Source organism: Oenanthe melanoleuca, chromosome 1A (assembly GCF_029582105.1).
Source record: "Oenanthe melanoleuca isolate GR-GAL-2019-014 chromosome 1A, OMel1.0, whole genome shotgun sequence".
Classification (NCBI taxonomy): Eukaryota; Metazoa; Chordata; class Aves; order Passeriformes; family Muscicapidae; genus Oenanthe; species Oenanthe melanoleuca.
This window is the reverse complement of record NC_079334.1, coordinates 22747176-22767710: the sequence shown is the minus strand read 5'-3', so window position 1 is coordinate 22767710 and position 20535 is coordinate 22747176. Positions and strand designations below refer to the sequence as shown.

General features: G+C 44.1%; 1 protein-coding gene across 1 annotated transcript in view; it reads right to left on the bottom strand.

The window, feature by feature from the left end:
- The window catches only part of CACNA1I (calcium voltage-gated channel subunit alpha1 I), a 148890-nt gene that overhangs the window by 48795 nt on the left and 79560 nt on the right, over positions 1–20535 (bottom strand). Inside the window, exons 4-7 of the mRNA XM_056508336.1 lie at positions 18623–18720; positions 4075–4234; positions 1715–2030; positions 1007–1099 (exon numbers count right to left, since the gene is read on the bottom strand). Coding sequence (XP_056364311.1) covers positions 1007–1099; positions 1715–2030; positions 4075–4234; positions 18623–18720 — 667 coding nt within the window. The remainder of the gene's footprint in view (positions 1–1006; positions 1100–1714; positions 2031–4074; positions 4235–18622; positions 18721–20535) is intronic.

Here is a 20535-nt window from a genome sequence, read left to right as displayed (position 1 = left end):
CCCATAGGGCAAGTGTTGGATGAAGACCAGAGTCCTGGCCAGGTCCATTCATCAGCCCATCCAAATGTATGTAGGCCCTGGAAATATACACTGAGGTCCTCACTCAGTGACCTGAAACTAAACTGCATCTACCACAAACAGATTTTATACTTCCCATAATTCATCCTATGTCTTTCCATTTCACTCTTGACTTTGGTCCCCCAGGTGAGCAATGTGGAAGAGCCTTCATAAAAAACAAAATCCTTCCTTGTTAGAAACAGGATATTCCCTCCACTTATGCAAGGGAAGCCTGAGGAATAGGGAAGCAATGGCACCATGTTTCTCAGCTCTCATCTCAAGTACTGATAATGAATATTCTTGCAGAAAACCAACCTTCAAACTTCATTTGTATAAATCCACAGGGCTTATAAACTGCTTATTAAGTTCTCATTGCTGACACACTTCTCTCTTTCCATCCTATCATCCACAAGGGATCTCACATAGCCAGTTTATTTTGGACTGCTGACACTTTTGGAGCAGCAGCTCCTTTTCATTCATGGTGAGGAAGTAATTCAGCATGACAGACCCTGAATCTAACAAAATGTGAATCTGAGACTCTGAACCTGATAAACCCAGGTGCTGACAAAAGCTCCTCACTCAGCATGGCTCAAAAATTACTCAAGAGCCTAAAATGTATAGAGACCAAGTAGAAGGGCAGAGAAAGAATTGGCTTTTAAGCCAACTGGTTTGGGGATTTTACTTTGCAAGAAGATCTGCCAGTGAGAAAATTATTCTACATTGGGAAGGTATAACTTTAAGAAACAATCTTAAGTATATTTTTGAGTGAAAGCTAATAACTTGGTTGGCAACTGTGTATGTGATCCTGCCTCAGACTCTTGGTGAAAATCAACTAGCTGTATTTCTGAGATTCCTAGAGGTTTGCTTCCCCAGTATCTTATGTTGATTTAGGACCTGTTTTTTGTCGCCTCTTAGCTTGCATTGCACATTCATCAAACCTTATACTTACGATTATCAACAAGATAAAGTAGATAAAATTGTAGAAGGAATGGGCATCCATCACATAGTACATGATCTCCACCCACCCTTCCAGTGTGATCACCTGAAATACAAGAGAAACAGGAGGGGTATTCCAGAGTTCACTCCTCAGTGTATAACAAGCAGATACTGGCAGGACGGCTGCAACCCAAGAAAGGTGAGAAACAGAAACTCATTTCAATGAAGCCAAATTTCCATTTTGGGAAATCAGCATGGTACTGCATGGTGACACTGGCATACTGTCAAAGCCTGTGAGATCATTCTAGTCCACAGCAGGAATATTTCATTAAAATAGTTCATTTCCCTGGATCACAGCAGGAGAAAACCCACAGCAGGTTGCTGTGCCCCTTGGACTGGACACCGCGTACAGCCGGAGAAAAACAAAAAAAGGCAGGGATTTCAGTCCCCATCTGCAACACGTGCTGGGAATTTAAAAAAAAAAGGATTTCTTTACTATAGTTGTCTGGGCTGGAGGGGAAACTGGCACAAGTCAGCCTGAAGAGTGGAGCTTATTCCATCAAGTTTTTTTGTGTGTGTGCTGTCTCCCTTTCCAGGGGAGTTACAAGGCCCTTTACTTTGCACCTCTGTCACACCCTGCAGAAACTGGAGCCCAGAAAGACTGAGTCTGAAAAGCAGCAAAATAAGCTTGATCCTTGTAAGGAGGCTAGCCCAGACTTACCTGAAATATCACAATCCAGGCATAGCCAATGTTGTCGAAGTTGATGGCCCCCTTGTGCGGGTTGGCGTTGCCGGTGCGGCACACGTTGTAGTACTGGTTCCAGTTCACACACATGCCGCTGATATTGAACTCCTGCCGCACCGAATTGTAGTAATAGTAATCGTCCTTGTCCAAGCAGCACTCGTGGCCTCGCTCCTTCAGCGGGGGTATTTCGTGACAGCCCATAATTCCATTGTCCCCTGACAGCGAGCAGATAAAGGGCATCTCATCGTCTTCCTCTGGTTGGTAATAAGGGGGCAGGACAATGTCACCTTGGCTGCAAAAGAACCCATGGTCAGATTTCTGTGACAAACAGTTTCCTATCTATCAGTGATTGGTGGAGCTGGGGAGGGGATTTCCAGGTTTATTTCCTTAGGAGAAGGGGAGGAATAACAGGGCTCCTGAAAACCAGCAAATTTTTAGGGAGAGCCTTCAGTTTTCAGAGCTTTTCCTGCCATCAGATCACCCCAAACCAAATTACACACTCTGCTTGCATGGAGATTAAAAAAAAAAGCTGGAATGCAGAGATTTGCGGTCTGATCACTCTCCCCATTAACATCAAAATCAGATGCAATGGCATTAAGGAAGTTCATCAGGCTTTACTGTAATATGTTCTTATATGTAGCTGGTGATGGACATGTTTTATAACATTTGGTAGTGAACCTTCTGTGGTTCTAAAAAAATCCAGTTCATGCATAATTAACGTTGCACATATAAGCCTTAAAATTCGGAAATGGAAAGATAAAATTGACTTAACCTTAACTTTGACTCCTCCTTGACAGCTGGCATTATGGGTGCAATGTTCTATGACAAGTTCATGTCTTTTTTCCAAATAATGCAAGCACCTTTCAAATGCATGAATAATTAAAATCATCTATGCTTGCCTAGCTGGAGATGAGCTAATATGAGAAAAGTGAAAGGTGGAGATAAAAAAAATGGATTAAACTTTATCTGGTGTATTCCTTGCAGGGCTACAATGCACAACTTCCACATTGTGCAAATGCAGACTTTTTCACTAAGTGTCATTGGAAGAGGACAGGTGTTGATGAAAAAGAAAAAGACAGTCTCTGATTGTTAACTAAGCAGGACCAAACTACAAAGGTATGTTGTAACTCATCCTCATTGTTGGTGCATGGGCACCTTCAGAACTGATTTCCCTTGTAAAAGTCAGCCAAATATTTTCTAATATCTGTCATTGCAAAGGCTGTGGCCCCAATTCACTTCTCAGTTACATCAACTCTGCATGGATGTAATTACACTCATTAAAGAAGTGCTACTCCTGATTTACATAAAGGACAATCATCCTAAATATTAGTTTGTCCCCAAGGAATAAATAAACAGGAATGCCTGCTTTAAGCACTCCTACTCTGCAACTCTACTGCTGTTCTGAACATTGTATTTTCACACTTTTCTTCTAATCTGAGATGCTCTAAAGCTTCAGAACTGTTCAATCAGTTTAAACTGATCTACAGCTCTAGGTTTTCTTCAAGCAGTCTACACTGATAGCACGCTTGGGATTAGCATACGGTTTTAAGAAAACATTTTAAAGCCTGAGATCTGCTAAAGCCAGAAAGTCAACAGGAGGAGCTGTGCCCTGAAACTGGGTAATCGGAGAATTCATGGCAGGCAGGAGCTTTTCTGTCCCACTGCCTGTGGGAGGAGTAAAGCTGTGCTCTGCAGACTTGCCCTAACCCCCCAGATAAACCTCAGATAAACCTCAGATATTTGTAACTGACCCTGTGTGGCTTCAAGCTCTCTTTGCCAGAACTGCTCCCATGTTTCCTTGTCCCCTTCAAACATTCATTATCTGTTTTCAGTTGCTCTCACTTCTACTACCCTGAAGTTTTCTAGTAATTTCTCAGTGTCCCTCCAAAGGTAATGCACTACTGTCAAAATCAGTGACCTCAGCTCCATTTTGGAGTTGCCAAAGATGTTCCTGGATGCATCAGGCAGCACTATGGCTTTCTAAAAGACTCCTGTGAGAGTTGTTTTCTGAAGAAGGAGCAGGTTCAGAAGAAAGACAGCAGGTTTTTTCTGGGTGTAGGAGCACCATCCTGTATTAGTGAGCACTGCTGGAGGGGGCAGCCATGCTAATCTGAGCTGTCTGCTGTGCAGACAGAAGAAAACCAGCTGTCTTTGCCCACCCTCCCTTTCCACTGCAAGATGTGACCAACACTCGCACACTATCACCCCACTCTATCCCACACTATCACTTACACTGGGAGTAAGTGGTACAGAGAGCCTGGCAGAAGACAGGAGCAGGCAGAGGGAAGGAGAAACACCCACAGAAGAAAGGAAGGAGATGCCTCCCAGCCACTCACACTGTGAAGTTCTCCTCCATGAAGCAGCGGTTGCGGAGCAGCCCAGCCCACAGCTGCACCCCAATGATGCCGAAGATGAAGAAGACAAAGAAGCAGAGAAGAAGGACGTTCCCCAGCATGGGCAAGGTGTCCAGGAGCAGGTTCACAAGGATGCGCATGCCTGCAGGGCGAGAAGAGAACCAGGAGGAGCAAGTGTGGGACACAGGGATAGAGACAGAGAAAGGGAAGGAGAAGAACAGGAAAGAAGTTTACAAGATAAGCATAAAAAGAGAAAAAAGCCCCATGAAAATAAAAGCAGGGTGTCAGAAATTAACTACTGTCCAAAGCAGGGCAGATTTGTGGTTCCAGCCCTTTCTTGTCCTAACTGCTACTGACAGGCAGCCAGCAGAGCTGCTGTGATGCTGTGATCTCTTCACCTTAGGCCTCCATCTGTGCAGAAAATAAAAGAGAATGAGAATTTTGGTGCCATCAGCTATCTGACTGACATTCCTCCCTCCTCTTTTCCTGCAAAAGGACAACAGAGCGACAACTGTCCCAAAGGGGCACGTCAGCTCAACAGCCCCGTTATCCAATGGTTTGGACTGAAAGTCATCCCAGCACAGCAACTGCATCCTGCAGCCTGGGAGACCTGCATGGACAGACCAAGGCCAACCTGCCAGTGGGATGAACCTTTCCAGAACATATAAACTAGCATAGATAATTGGGTCTTTTTCAGTGACAGTATCACCAAGAGATAGTCATGAAAACCACAATTTCCTCCCCTGGCTAGTCCTCATGCCCCAATGGGGCTGGAGCACACAAGTAGCAGGCACAGCCCAAAATGCTTCCAGCACAGAATCTCTGCCCAGTGTAAATGTTTTTTAAAAAAAATTTTTTTTACTCTCTAGTTACCTAATGAATTATTCCTGTGGTTTTATTTTCCCCATAGCTCTTTAGCTTACAACCACAAGTAGGGGTAAACATAGTCTCGTTTCTCCATGGAGCTAATGGCTTTTCCTCTGCTCTCCAGGGACGGTGAAAGTCTAGAAATTCTTCTGAGTATCACAGTACTGCCTTTATCCCTGAGCAACCTTACGAGGTTGTCTCTCTTTGTCTCCATGGAGGTTCCCCCTAGGTACCCAGAGTTCCTTCACTGAAGATGTTCCATGTAGGCCAGCAAATAATTAGCTAATTAGGTATTTATAACCAATTCATTATTTCAGATGGCAGTGGAAGGGGAAGAAGGAGGGAAAGATAAGATTAGGATTCTCTGACAGCCCTTTGAGGCACAAGATAATCCCCCTTGTGTACCCAGCACCAAGTAATTACCACATGATAATGTACATTATGCTCCATGTCTATTCCCCGGAGTGCTCGCCCCACAGAGAGGGAAGGGAAGTGGCACCTGTGGTGGAGCAGACAGGCATGGAATTCACAAACACTGAAGGAAGAGGGAGAAGTGTGCCTGCTGTGGAACTGCAGACTGCTTTAGATTAGTCGAGAATGCTTTGGAGACAGGACTGGTGTTTGCAGGTATGTGATGTGTAGGAAGGAGATGTTTATTGTGCCTACATGGGAAGGATAAGGGATGGTGGCACTAGCTCTAAGACCAGGCTGTGGAGCAGTAGTTAAGCCCTGCTGCCTGTTTTCCAGCTGTGTCACCAGTCACCACGTAAGGAAGCTTCTAGATGAATACATCAGTCTAGAACTGCAGGGACACAGCTCCAGCCACTCACTGGGGATTGCAGCTGTGCTCTGAGTCACTGACAGCTCTCAGCACACCAAGTCCAACAGCACAGCCACTGTGACCTGCTGGGCCCTGGAGAAATGCTTTGAACAGCACTGGGACTTCAGGACTGTGCACCCTCACTGTAGTGCTGCGTGTTCCCAGAATTAATGTTGTGTCACAGAACGAGCTCAGTAGCTCCCATAAACTGTCCTGGTTAGTACATTAGGGAGAGTCAAGTGACACAGCAAGCTGTGCCAGTAATGCTGCAAGAGGAGGTGATGTTTTCAGATCAATTGATACTAGCTCCATTTCAGAGCTGGGAAATGGGAGAGATGAGGCTGCCCTTACTTTGAAATGCAGAACAGACAAAACAGACATTCCCACCAGAGTTTTACAGACAGCGTGCTTGTTGGGTCAGAATTTGCAAAAATTGATTCTGTCTGTGTTCCAAGAGAAAGCAAGTGATGTGCAAAACTTGTATGTCTTTTTCTTGGAAACATCCTGCCTGCCCATACGTTCTCCATCCTGACTCTCAGGGGGATTACTGATGGTACAAGATTATGCTCTCCACAGCTCCAAGACCACAGCCACTGCCCTCATGTTAGGCCTTCTGGGGTACCTGGAGCCATGACCAAAAAACTGTCAGGTGGCCCCTGGCATCTTTTCCACATCACAAAGAATTTCAGAATTAACAGGTTCCAAGTCCAAATGAAACCTTTTTTTTTCTTTTTTTTTTTTTTTTTTTAAATTTCACATCATCTTTCTCTTCCCATTGATGTTGACGGTGGATATGAGATTGGCCCTTCAAAAGCAGTAATGCTGAATCTACGCCCATCCAAATGCTCAAACATGCAGTTGCAATTGCAGGAGAAAGAGAGAGAAAGGCTGAATGGCCTCAGGACAGTAGGTGATGGTTTACAGTAGAAGCTGGTGGCCAAAATAATGATGTTTCCTAAGCAACTGCCCAAAAGCGGAAATAGGAAATGCAGCTTTGGGAGTATTCTGTTTTGGGGAACTGGGATGCCTCCCTCTTCCAAAGGGCCTTCACTGGATGAGCTGCAACATCTGTGCATCTTGAATGACAAATTCTGAAAGGTGCTAGAAAGCCAGTTCTTCATTAAAATCCTTCTGCTGCTTCTACCTGCTGCTCAGCCATTCTTCTCTTGCTCTGCCTACAACTCCTCTCTGCCTCTGTGCTGCCCCTCAGCTTACCTGCACACTTCTCTAGCTTCCCTCCCCACTGCTGCCTTTCCCCACATCCCCATTTGTCCTTTACCACTGGCAGAGCAGAAGCCACACTGGCTCACAGTAAGGAGGGGATATGAAAGGGACAGTGACCTTTTCTGAAGCATCCTTTGTGAAAAAGGAAACGCTGCTCAAGAAGAGAAAGGAAGAGAGGCTGGGCAGTCTGGAGGAAAAGCGAGGAGGGAGAGCATTGATGAAACAACATTCAGCAACCAAACAGCCTTCCAGGGCATCAAATATGAAAAGGTTTTGCTCTTCAAGGGAAATAAAAGCTAGAAACATTAAATATTCATAAGTGCCAGGTGCAGGCTCCAAAAAGTCTTTTCTCCACTGACTCTGACCAGGAGAACAGGGGAAGGGAGGCAATGAAATGGCCTTGTCTGTGGGCATCCAAGGAAGGAAACAATGCTCACATACTGGCTCCCTGCTGCTCACCCATGCCCCTGAGCAAGGGGTAGAGAAGGTGCTCGGTGGTACCTCGAAGGCAGGGCTGCTTCTGGTGAGATATCCCCCAGGAGCAAAGCCACAGCTGTGTTCAGCACTCAAACACAGCAGGAGATGGGGGGAAGGGGTGAGAAGCCCTGTCCTTTCTGGTTTCTTGTCTCTCACTCACCTCTGAGGCTTTCAATCCACCCCAGCTATAGCATGAGGGACAAAGCCAATGCACGTGAAGTCTAAAGGAGATAGAGGTTTGAGACACTCATTCCCTCACTTGGGGTAAAGCAGGTGGAAGAGAATATAATTCTCAGCACCCATCTCACCTGCATCGTGGACCAAGCTACCAATTGTCATTTTTTAACTGGAACAAAAACAAATCTCCTTCCCATTAGCACTTGTGACTTGCTGGCAGGACATTTTGCAGAATGCAGAACCTGAAGTGTCATTATGTCCCTCAGCCAGGCTGCTTGTCCAAGCGTGCCTTCTTTCCTTCCTCCCCTGCCCCAGGACACATGGCAATCCATCCAGCTAGCATGAGGTTGGCAAGATTTTCCTGTGCATGCTCCTTTATGGAAATTTTCAGAACTGAGGAACCATTCCAGCAGATAGATTGTGCAGAAAGTACACAGAGAGAAACATGCACCTTTTTTTTTTTTTTTAATTTTGCAGCCAACCCCTGTAATTAAAATAATCTCAGTTTGTGTGCACAGTGCAAGGTGGTGCTCCAACTTGTGACTGTCCTCACAGATCTGCTGACCTGAGTCTTAGCTGTCATTTCACACATTGCATTCATAAACATCAGCTCAAATTTGGGCCAAGCTACTACCAAGAGATACCAAGCAGCTGTGGGTCCAACAGCAGACACGTGCCAAGCTGACTGATACTATAACCACAGACCTTTTCTCTTTGATGCATTCCTCTTAACTGAGGCCTCTTCTGCAGACAGCATGTGCAAGCCAAAGGAGTTCAGCTGGAAGAGCCTGTGTGCAGCTCCAGATGCTTTGTCCTCAAGCTGCAAAGCCAGCCTCACTCACATTGCAAACCATCACTGCCTGCTTTGCACCAAGGCAAGAGAGAGCATGTCTGGATGGATGGCCAGACCCAAATTAAATTAACTCTGTGGCAAGACAGGTCCAGTCGACAGTATGAGGTACTGAGAGACCTTAAGTTCTCCTGCTAAGGAAAAACTGCCCCAGACACACTAGACTCATTCAGAGAAAAGCAAAGTCTTCCCATCAATCTCTTTGTCAGGTTCTGGGTGCATTTTCAGGATACATTTAGAGCTGGGGGTTTAGCCCCTGCAGATGGTCACATGATCCATAGCTCAGGAGCATGGGTCAGCTCCTCACCAAATCCCCACTCTTGCCTTACCAACAAGCAAAGCCTTTTAGCATCCCTGACTGGTTCAGACACCTCATCCTACACAGCCTGTTGACGACAAACCTCAAATTATCTTTGTCACTCCCCAGTGTAACCACAGAAGATATCAAAACATGGCATTTCCAGCACTTATAAAACTTCAGCCAGTACGGAGGGCTGTTGCTCATTTTCTCAGTAGCATGGGTGTACCAAACCTCATCTTCATATGACTTCCCTTAGAATACTCAGATTTAAACATTAAGTGTTCCTAGTCCTTACCTTCAAGGTACTTCTCAGCTTAAGCCTGAGGTAGCCAAAAGAGAGACTAACATTCCAGAAAGAAACTTGTTGGCCAGAGCTTCACCTTGCTGGAACAACAGAGCTTTCCAGAGTAGGTTTAGAGTACACTCATATAAGAGAAAAAAAAACCAACAAAAACCTCTTGCTCCAAGGCTCTAGAAACAATCCACTTGGGATCCAGATACTAACACAGGCCTCACCTCTTTTCAGTCAAAGAGCAAGACACAGACCAGGTCGGATCATGAGCATGAAAAAGAAAAGTAAGAAGGGAGGAAAAATGCACCACTTGAAACACTTCCCAACAGACATTCAGCTAAAACAACCATCAGAGAGAGAGTGCAAATGAAACCACAGATAAGCTGTTTTCCTTGGGGGATAGGAGGAGCAAACAAACACACGGGCACTGCAGAGCCACAGTGATCAGCAGGCTGCCAAAGGGGCTCAGGTGGTGCTGCCAGGTGATGTGAAGAAGCAAGCCCAGAAGTGAAGCCTCCTAATTGCAGACCTGACCCCACAGCTGCAGTGGCCTCAAGAAAGAGAGCAAATGCCAGAGCATTTACCTTGACACCTAAATGCTGACATTTCTGCAAAAAGAGTGGCCACAGTCCAAGCTTTTCTGTCATCCCAAAAGAAGGAGGCACCCAAGCTCTGCAGCAGGCTGCACCTTATGGTGGATGCTGTAAGCCCAGCTAGGGTTCACAGATAATGACAGAAAACTCCTCCTCCACAAGCAGTCACATTGAGTACGTGCCACCATAGCATGGTTGGTAGCCACATAATCCGTGACATGGGCAGAAATGGATGCAGGCAAATGTCCCAGTCAGTAGCCTCCTTCTTCACTGTCTTGCCATTATCCCCTTGCAAGCTTTGGACTGTTAAGCAGCCTTGTCTTGAAGAGTGATGACAGGTGTCAGATTATTTCTTAGAGAGGTGTCTCTCTGGGGGATTTCTGTCATTCTGTTCTCTTTTGTAATACTGAACATCTAATAAGCAACACCTACTACCACCTGCTACAGTAGTTCATTCACTGATAATCTCGATTTTTTCCTCATTTATCACTGCAGTGATGACTGCATTCACTTTTGGTGAAGAGTCTATTAAAAACACAGAGTGCCAGCTTGTCTTTCAGAGTTGCAGGGGCCACCCAACACCAGGAACAAAGGTCAACTCCAGTGCTGTGGCTGCGAGCCACTTGCCTCCATTCTATAAGTATCCTTAAGGTTTTTACACATCTCTAGTGCTAAGTGGGACAGAATAATGCAGAATATTATGTAAAACAACATTAATGCAACTTCTGGGTAAGATTTAACAGGGCTAATTTCCTCTTGCTGTCACTAGCATGAATCACGTTTCTTTCTACTGCAGGCAGTGACATGACATTACGTGAAATGAGTGCGAGCAGGAGAATCTGTCCCAAAATACACAAAGATAGAGAAGTTTAAGGCTATGATTGTAAATTGCCTTGCCCACACACACAAAGTTTAATTTGCATTAGTGTAATATGACAGTATCATTCACCCCATAATACACTGTCATTATTGCTCACATTTCCATGGTATCCATTGCCTGATAGGGCCCATGGGACAGATTTTGCAAAACAGCTCAGCTCCCATTTAGGCAGCAAAATACATGGCTGGGCTTTCGTGAGCACTGTGTACACTGGAGGCTGAGCTTGTTTGAACAGGCAGCAGAATTGTCACAATGGGAGCTGTGAGGTACTAAGCATTTTTTAAAATTCTGGCTCTGCAGGTTCCCCTACAGGAGAAGGGAGAAGTAAAGATTCTATCAAAGTTCTTTCTACGACTGGTTTCTGTAATGTTTTGGGTTGTTTTTTTCCAGGCTTGCTTTACTTTCAGTAACACAAATTCTGAAGTGCTGTTGCAGACTCTTGTGATTTTTATCATCAGTCTTGGGATGCAAGGCAGAAACCTTCAGGTGTGAAATCTTGCTATGACTTGAAAATCTGAGATTACAGCCAAAAAAAAAAAGAAAAAAGAGAGAGAGAAGTTTTTACTCCCCACTGCTATGGGTAGAAAAAAAGATATGACTCACAGGTCTAAAGGTCTGAAAGCCACAGGAAAAATAAATAATCTGTGATTGTTTTTCCTTTTCCTTTTTCAAATCTCATGGCTTTAAAGCCATCTGAGAAACCTATAGGTGAACAGTTTGTGACTTTTGAATACTTGCTAATTTTGGCAAAATTTAGTCAACTGGTTCAGAGAAGGAAATACTACTTTCTCACATGATGTGTGAGCACAAAAAGTAGAAACTAAGCAATGCATCATACAAAACAAAGCATTTCCAGGTCTCTATTTCCTGCATTTCAGTGTTTGCCATCTCCTTGCCATGCTGCTATATTAACAAAGGAATATAATTTTCATTATGTTTTGGGGTTTTTCTCCAAAATTTACTTTGATTACCCAGGTGAACACCTGGCAATACACTGCATGCTCGGAATCCACATGAAAAACAGCACTGACATCAGACAAGTAAATAAAATTGGAGCCTGTCTTCAGTGACTGAAGACTTAAATTAAGTACAGGAAAAGATTGTTTACTGTGAGTTGTGAGGCACTGGAACATCCAGAAAAATTGTGGAAGTGCTCAAGGCCAGGCTGAATGGGGCTCTGCTCTAGTGGAAGGTTCCCTGCCCACAGCTTGGGGGTTGGAACAAGAGGAGCTTTAAGGTCCTTTCCAGCCCAAACCATTCTAGGCTTCTCTGAAGGCTTCCTCCAGCACTGCAAAATGGGTCTGGTTACAGACCAGCTGGTTTGCTAAAAAGCTTCAGAGAAGCACCGATTTGCAAACCCATCCAGCATATTTGTGAGTCAGTGGATCTTCTTCATACTATCCTTGAGTTTGTATCAGTTTTGATTTCCTCCCTGCCACTTCTCTGCATTACCTTACACACAGAGGTGAATCAGTCCTTCATGTGCTGTCCTGGAAAACCTTACCACTCACCTCCTGTGCATTTCTCTTTCCAGCTCCCTTCTTCTCTGTTCTGCTCTGCTCTCCTTCACACGCTTTCCCTTTATTCTGAGCATGCCCATCTAATTTAGGGCTTGACTGAATTGATATAGAGCTGCACATACAGGACAGGGCAGTTCTGAGTACAATTCCATCTCTGATCTGTCCCCCTCTTGGAGGAAAAGCATCCTTTAATGGCATGCTCCAGGCATAAATCACATTGCTCGATTCAGTCCTTTGCTCCATTTGGATGGGAAGGGAGGACCTAGACTGAACTTGACCCAATTGTTCAAGTCCAATTTGGCTTTTCTCCATCCTTGCCTGCCCACCTGTCTGGGACAGAGCCTACAGAAAGCTGGCATATTCACCTTTAAATACATTTCAGTCACACAGCCTGATCAGGGAATAAACAGGGCTTTGTGACCTCTGAACTTTTCTGTATGGGTGCTACAAGAGAACACCACTCCTGTGCCCTTACTAACCTGCTCAGGCTGTATGGGGATAACCTGTGTGCATACACATTTGCACATGCTTGACAGTGTGGTTTGTTTGTCACTGAGGTGTGATAATAAATATTTACAGAGCACCTTGTACAAAGAACTGCGAGTTGGGTAAGTTCAAACATTTGGAAAAATCAACAGTATCTGAGTTTCAGCTATTGCTTCACAAATAGAGCTGAGAGGGGGGAAAATGTACTTCATTTGGAAGAGTACATTTTTGAAAGGAAATCAGTGTTGGAAGAGAAGAAGCAAGTCCTCTTGCAAAACCACTGAGGCATCTGAAGCAAAGACCCCACGGGGGGCCCTTAGAAGAGGAATTTCATAATCCGTTTGCATTTCCAACTGCTAGGGCAGGACTGTGCCTGTCAAATGTGCTTGGGTTTTTTGTCTGATCTAGCTGTAAATGAGACTGTTTTACAGCCTAATATATCTCAGTCAGAAGCTCATTTCACACACGCTCATCAGTGAAATTAGTTCTTCAAAAACACATTTAGAGAAGTAAATGTCATCACTTTTCCCCTATGCCAAGTGCGGGGTTGCTCTGTTTTACGTGCTGTTACAGTGCCAAGCACAGGTACCCTGGTGTGGAATGCAGATTTAAAGCAGGCATTTACAGGTTACACATCTGCTTTTCCCATTTCAGCACTCAGATGGTTCAGATTGTTTTTATATTGGTGCTGTGGTCTAGTGGATGAGTGAAGAGCTAAGAGTTAGGAGATGTCAGTTGTATTCCTGAGTCTGCTGGTGACACTCACCGAGTCCCACTAACCTCATAAGCATAAGAAAGGCTAAAAATAACAAGCCATGGTTTATATCTTTGAGATCTGTAGAAGAAAAGGAGAAAACTCCAGTCTGTTGGGACCCATGGAGCTACTATAATTACAGTCATTAATAAAGAAAAATGGAACTAGACCATGATTTTTATACACAGCACTGGTACTAGGAAAAAAAAAAAAAAAAAAGCTAATTGATTGAAATAGAAACAATGCAATAGTTATTAAAACATTTAGCAAAAAGAAAAGGAGGACAAGAAGAGAGGAAAGCATTCTTATACTATAATAGCATGATTAAGTATTTCTGATTTTTAGACTTTTTTTGTCAGCATCCAGTATAGGAAAAAACATTAAATGAAAAAAACCATCTAAAATTAGGCAGCATAAAGCTGTACTAAAATGGATGGGAAAAGATTATTTTTGTTCTGACTGAAAAAAACACATTTAGAAAAATCAGAACTTCCCACAAATCTGAAATTTTATTTCCTGTGCAGCAAGTAATAAGGATATAATATTATTTTTCTAATACCTATAACTCCACATAAATATTACTGTACTTCCAGAGAGACTATTAGCACATATATACACTTTTTACTCTGTAAAGTTGCTTTGCAATAGATTACTTCACTTCTATGCAGTGTACTCAACTGAAGAAATCTGCTTCCAAATGATGAATCAGCTACTAAATTGTAAGTGGAAACTGGAAGACATTAAACAGTGCAAGGGCTCTTCTCTGCATAAGGGCAATGTGACAAGAAAAAGTAAAATGAAGAAACATCTCCTTCTTCAATATAAAAAAAAAAAAAACAACTTAATAAAAGAAGAGCAAGAAATTCAAATTATCAGAAATGATCATAACAGATTCGCTGCTCAAAAGCTGGCAAAAATAAAACAGGGGAGCCTCCACCTTCCCCCCCCCACCCCAAACCTTGTACCTTGCCTTGAGAAGAAGCAACAAAAAAAAACCAGCACAAAGAGCAATATTTCACCCAACAACCTGCCACACAATCACAAAAGGATAACAACAAATGGATGTGGAATTTCACCTCAAGACCAGGACACAGACGTGCCCAGAACAGAAAGCAACCACCTCTAACAGAGACCTGGAGGGTATTTTTTTAGTCTTTACACTTTCTCAGTGTCTTGCAGGGCTTGTCACACCAACCCATTGCCATGGAGTTGAATCACATGGCAATAGGACCAGACCAATCTCTGAGTTTTCATTTCCTGCATTTTCAAACGCGACCCCAAAAGGCAGAGTTCCTGGGGTTCTAGTCAGGAATGCAAGAGATAAGAGGGAAGGTGATGAAGGTGTGGTCCATATTACAAGGCCAGGGTGCTTCATATTTTCTTTAGCACACTCCACAGATGGCATGAGAATAGAGGAATGATCAGGCAGGGCAGAATCCCAGACTGCTTCAGACAGAAACCTGAAATGGGCAGTAGCACATCCTGCTGAGAACTGCAAGAAATGCAATCAGTTATTGATAACTGGGAGCTAAAGATCAGCTCTAACCCCAAAGGAGGTTTGAAAAATGGAAGTGTCTTCATGTGAGTTCTCATACAATGGTTTGATTTGGAAAGGACATGAAAGATCATCTACTTCCAGCCTTCCTACCATGTACAAGAACACCTTCCACCAGTCCAGTTCCCCATTTAAACTGACCTTGAACACTTCCAGGGATGGGGCATCCCTTGGAAAATCCCATTTTGCTTCCTTTACTTGCACGCTGCCACTTCCTGTGGCAATGAGTTTTACAGCCTAAACTATGAACTGGGTACAAAATGTTATTCTCAATGGACATTTACCACCTTCTGATTACACTGCTTGTCCCTTTCTTCTTCTGTCATGATTCAGAGAGACTTTACACTCTTACATGCATCCTTTAAGCCATAGATAATGAGTACAGGACTGGCAAATAGAATTTGCCAGCTCCTTGTGGGATATCATCTCAAAGCCTCAAGGGTGTCACTGAGGAAGGGCTTGCAGCATGTTACAAATGAGCACACGTAAGCAGAATTTAGACACATCCAATTTGGGAATTTGGGCATTTGAATTTCAACCTTGCCCACTTGACAAGAATATAAAACAAGTTTATTTAACTTTCTCCTCTGCCATGCTGCTACTGTTTCCTTAGAAATTTCTTCTGAATTTCCTCTCTTCTAATTTTCTGCTATCACCCTTTTTTTTTTTTTTTTTCCTTCACATAGTACAAAATTGCTCTCAAACTTCTCCAGAGATTTCTCACCTAAGTGTGTGGACTTTTCAAACACTGGCAGATTAGTAGAGTTCTTTGGGTGCTAAATAACCTACCTGACAGACCACTTGAGCACTCCTCCACTCATGTTCTAATCAGTCAGGTTCCTGATTACTTTGTCTGTTCTCCTGACAATAAACTGTTGTTATTCAGTCCACACAGCCAGACTCCCCTGTGAAAATCTGTCCCTAGCCAGGTGTACATGTGGAAGCCTTTGAAATGTCCAAGGTGAACACAGGTCTCCCCTGTCCCATCACAGCCTTTTGAACTTTGGGGTTAACCAACCCCCACTCCTTCCCTCTCCCCAGTCATCTCACACTCACAGCCATGACCTCAAACTCCCTCTACCTCCTGTTGTCCTATTTCCCACTTTCTCTGGCAGCACCTACAACACCTCCAGCTTGGAAACATCAGTACATCTCACTAATAGACTTTCCTCTTGCTTCAGATTAGTAATGAAGAACTTTAAAAAGACATTAAAAAAAGATTTGTGGCCAAAGGTCCCATTAATTATGTTTGTTGTAGCCCACTAGGCACCTTCTAATGCAGCTCATTCCCATTTATCACAAGCCTTTGTTTACAGCGTCTTTGCTAGTTTTCAGCCCTCAAGACAATTCTCCCAGGGAATCCAGTTTCTTCTCTTTTTTTTTTGGTTTTTTTTTTGTTTTTTTTTTTTTTGTTTGTTTTTTGTTTTTTTGTTTTAATTAATGGCAGGATATCTTTCTTCCAAAACATTCGCTGCATATAACCAAAGATTTATGTAGCAAGAAAAATACATAAAGGTTTAACCACAGAGTGGAAATTAAAACAGCATCAATTTCATACAGGTATAGTTATATACTGATGAAAAGAGCAAACAGGCAGTGTCAAGGCAGGGATAGCCAGGAGAAATTCAATGGCATCTACTCTGCAAAGGTCAGGAATGATGATGGAAAGCATCTCTGGTGCCTCTGCATGGATGGAGCAGGTCCCTGGTGGGTCAGTTTTGACGTGGCTCACACTGTTCCTCCCTGGGGCAGCTCTGGTTGTTCCAGGAGATAAACAGGAATAATAGAAAGCCTTAAGTTTCTGCCAGGCAAGCACTCCTGACCAGCTTTGTCCAGCAATTAAAATGGCAGGCACCTGTAAGAGTTAATTGGATGCAATTCCAGATGTTTCCATTGGCCTGTGAGGTTAAGTCTACCCCAATAACAGGGATCAGTCTCCCAAAGCAGTGTTTGAGCACAAATCCATGGCATGCCTGATGAAGCAGGGAGGAAAGGAGGCTGCACAACATGAGGATGGTGCTGCTCTCACATAGCTGCCCATATCTCCCTGGAAGGGGTGAGCCTGCCATGCACAGCCTCCAGGACACCCCCTCACAGAAAGGTTCTACCCTGATGCCTTAAGTTTTAGTTTTCGTATTTTCCATATTCTGAACTTCACATAAAGGGTTAGCAAGTTCTCTCTACAGGATAGTCACACAAAACAATCCTTTTCCAGCCTGAGAACCAGGGACACCATTGCAGCTTCTGGCCCAAAAAGTGTAAACAGCAGCAAAGCAATCTCAGAGAATGGGACTTCATAACCTGAAGATGTAATTGGACAATTAACCCCAATATGTAAATGGACCAAAATTTATAAAAGTGTGAAAATTCGTGGTCAGGCATGCATCTTGGGTGGAGCCAAAGCCAGGCTCTTGTACTGCCCAAAGGTGTGTCCTTTGAAGGCCTTTTAATAAATACCTACTTTATTCCTTTAACATCATCTAGCCACTGCTCCAGGGAGCCTCTCAAGGCATCAACCCCAGGATCAGGGCTGGTTCCCAGCCCTCTCCTCTCTGGAGGAGAACCAGAGAGATGGAGACAGACTGAGGGGGAGTTGTTTTGCTGACAGTGAATAGCCAAAGGCACCTCATCTTTATCCATCCCATGTTACATTCCTGGCTGTTCTCTCAGTGCCCCAACCAGTGGCTCTTTTCCCTGGTCCCCTCCTGCCATGCTGGGCACACAGGACCGTGCCTCAGTTTCTCTTTCACACCTTTCAGCACATTCTGTTCAGGGCTGTTGCTCAAAGATAAAAGTACATCCAAGAAGAGGGACAAGATCCTTTTATAGAAGAGCTTTGCATGAGGCCAGAAGCTCTGAAATCCACCTCCACAGCATGTTCAAGAAATAGGTGACATAATGAAAATTACTTTGGCACAAGGGAAAACATATGACACAGACTAGAAGGTCAACTGTGCAAACTTTCTCAGGTCTAGAAAAGGAGCATCTGAGTTTGAGAGAAGGATTAGGAGAGCTCTGGCAAGGTCTTAGCCTCTGCAGACAGCCTGATCAGGGAGATCATGGAGAGCAGCAGTGAGACTTGCTGCCATTCTGTAAGACTGAAAAACTTGCAGAGGAAATGCCTGAAGTCTCCTAAGGCTGACACAGGCTCAGGCACAGCCCTGGCAGCCCCAGGTCTGGCTCATGCACACACAACAGCTCACAGAGGGAAGAGCTGGCATAAAAAAGAGAATACAAAGCACAATGTGAGGAGGAAAGAAAAATGAGTCAGTGCTACATGCCCCTAGTATGTAATGGCATGAAAATTTTTCAGAGGAGGGAATCTGGAAAGTCCTATGAAAGCCTGAGCAAACTAATTCTTGCTGCTTCCCGAAGCTCATCCTTCTCCAGACATCTCACACTGGCCTTTTTGAGGCTACAGACATCATTAAACCTGTGATGTGTTTCAGAAAGAGAAAGAAAAAACACTTTCATTTACTGCATGTTGTTCACCTTCAGTTCCTGAAGTTCCATCAGCATGGCCATGCACAAAGGATGACCAGGGCAGATATTCCAGGAGACTGTTGTTTTCCTGCCCATCCAACAACACCTCTTGGCCCTGTGATGGGGAAGAGCCTGCACACACCCTACAGAAGATTCTATTCATTTTGTCCCTGAATACCACCAAGGCAGCCTTGTTGATGATGTCCTACCCCAAGCTGAGCTGGGAGGTGGGAGAGGGAGGCAGGACTTACTGGGCACACGGTTGATGGCTTTCAGGGGTCTCAGGACACGCACAGTACGGATTGCAGACAAGTTAATGTTTTGGAGATCCAGGGAGTACTCCACCATCCTGCAGAAGGGGAAAGGGGGAGAGAGAGAGAGAGAGAAAAGAGAGAAAAAGAAAGTTTTAAAGAATCCAGAATTTTGGCTTGAAACTCTTGAACTCTTCTTCATTGAAGAGTTTCTGGAAGTTATGGGGATGAAGCCTGAGCTTCATCCTGGCACTCGTGGGGTGGCCACTGCACACGAGGCCAGCAGGACAGGAGCTGTGTGGCCAGTTTTGTTGGGAGTTACCTGCAGCACAGTGGGGTGCTCTCTGCGTTCCCCTCATCTTCCACTGCAGCGTATGGTCTTGGGAGGCAGCTTCAGCTAAACCTACTTTATCTCACACAGAAATAAACCCTCTTACTTAAAGCACTAACTTCTTTGACTAGGTGAAAAGGCTTCCCCCATGGCTGTGAATCACTCCTTTTTGACACTAACCAAAAGGAGAAAAGCCTAATTTTAGGACATATGCTAGACCTTAGCTTTCCTAACCCAATAACATGTGCTGTAAATAACCTCAAAGTGCAAATAGGTGTGACTCATGCATTGGCTTTGCTGCAAGAGCAGCAGGTGCAGGTGACAAAAAGTGACCTGGCCCAGCAATCTTTAGCCCAGTGTTCTCTCCTCACCCAGTATGGCAAATGTCCTGTCTCTTTGAAGGCATGGTGGGAAACTATTATAGTCATGATTTATCCTGGCCAGCAATTTCCACCTGAGGACCTCAAAGAATCTTTCATGTTTTCATGAACAAGGCCTCCAGGAATACATGAACTGTTGTCACCAGCTCCCCTTGAGTAACTCTGATCTGCACATGGGATCAAGAGGGTGACAAAATTGGCAGGTGAAATAGCAGCAGACTCAGGATGGGAACTGCTTCTACTGAATCTCTTCTTGGACATGAGTAATGAAACTACAAAACATTCCCTTTTCCTTGGCCTTTTAACAAGACTCAAAAACCAGAAAAGTATTGGGGGGACAGCCTTTTGCTACTGCACCCTTTCTCAGAATAAAAATGTGATAATTTATACAGAAAGACCCACAAGTCAACCCAAAGCTTACCCAAATCCCCCTGACCAGGAATCACTGAGAATTAAATGAGAGAGCTAAAGTGAGACATTGAGAGGGAAATGGGGTACAGCCAGTCTGTAAAAAACAATCAAGGAGAGGCATTAAGTGAAATGGAGTAGTGGACTGATCCTTCTATTGATTACCCTCCATTCAAGAGGACCTTGAAGAGCTAATGTCTGGTTATCTGTCTACACCTTTCACAAAGGGGACTATCAGAGTGATAGATTTTCAAACATGATGGGGTAAACCTGTCGAAGTGTTGTGATTATCCTCTCTCATGCTCTCTTTCTTTCCCTCATTCCTTTCAGTCTGTTCTCTCATGCACTTTTAGGGTAATTGCATGAAATAATTCTTTCTCTGAAATGCAGTGGCATTCATTTACCTCCCTGGAGCTGTCAGTTCCAGATATACCAAGTGCAGAAGAAGAGACAAGGGATTTCATGCAGATAATCAAAATACTCCTACCCCAAAAAACATCCCCGACCCCAAACCAAGCAGAAATGTTCAGCCAGCCTACAAAAAGAATTAGTGATAGACAGAGGCTTAGGATCCAGTCAGATGAAATTGGGAAGCAGGTATGAAAGGAGGAGGAACACACAGAGATATAAATATGTGGACATGACTACAGGACATCCCTGTGTGGTGCAAAGGCACACAGTGAAGGAGCCTTGAGTAAGCACTGACCAGCCTTGCTCCAAATAAAGCAAGATTGTCTCATCAGCATGTTGTTGCTCCAGAATCAGACAGACCTGCTGAAATTTTGGAATTGCAG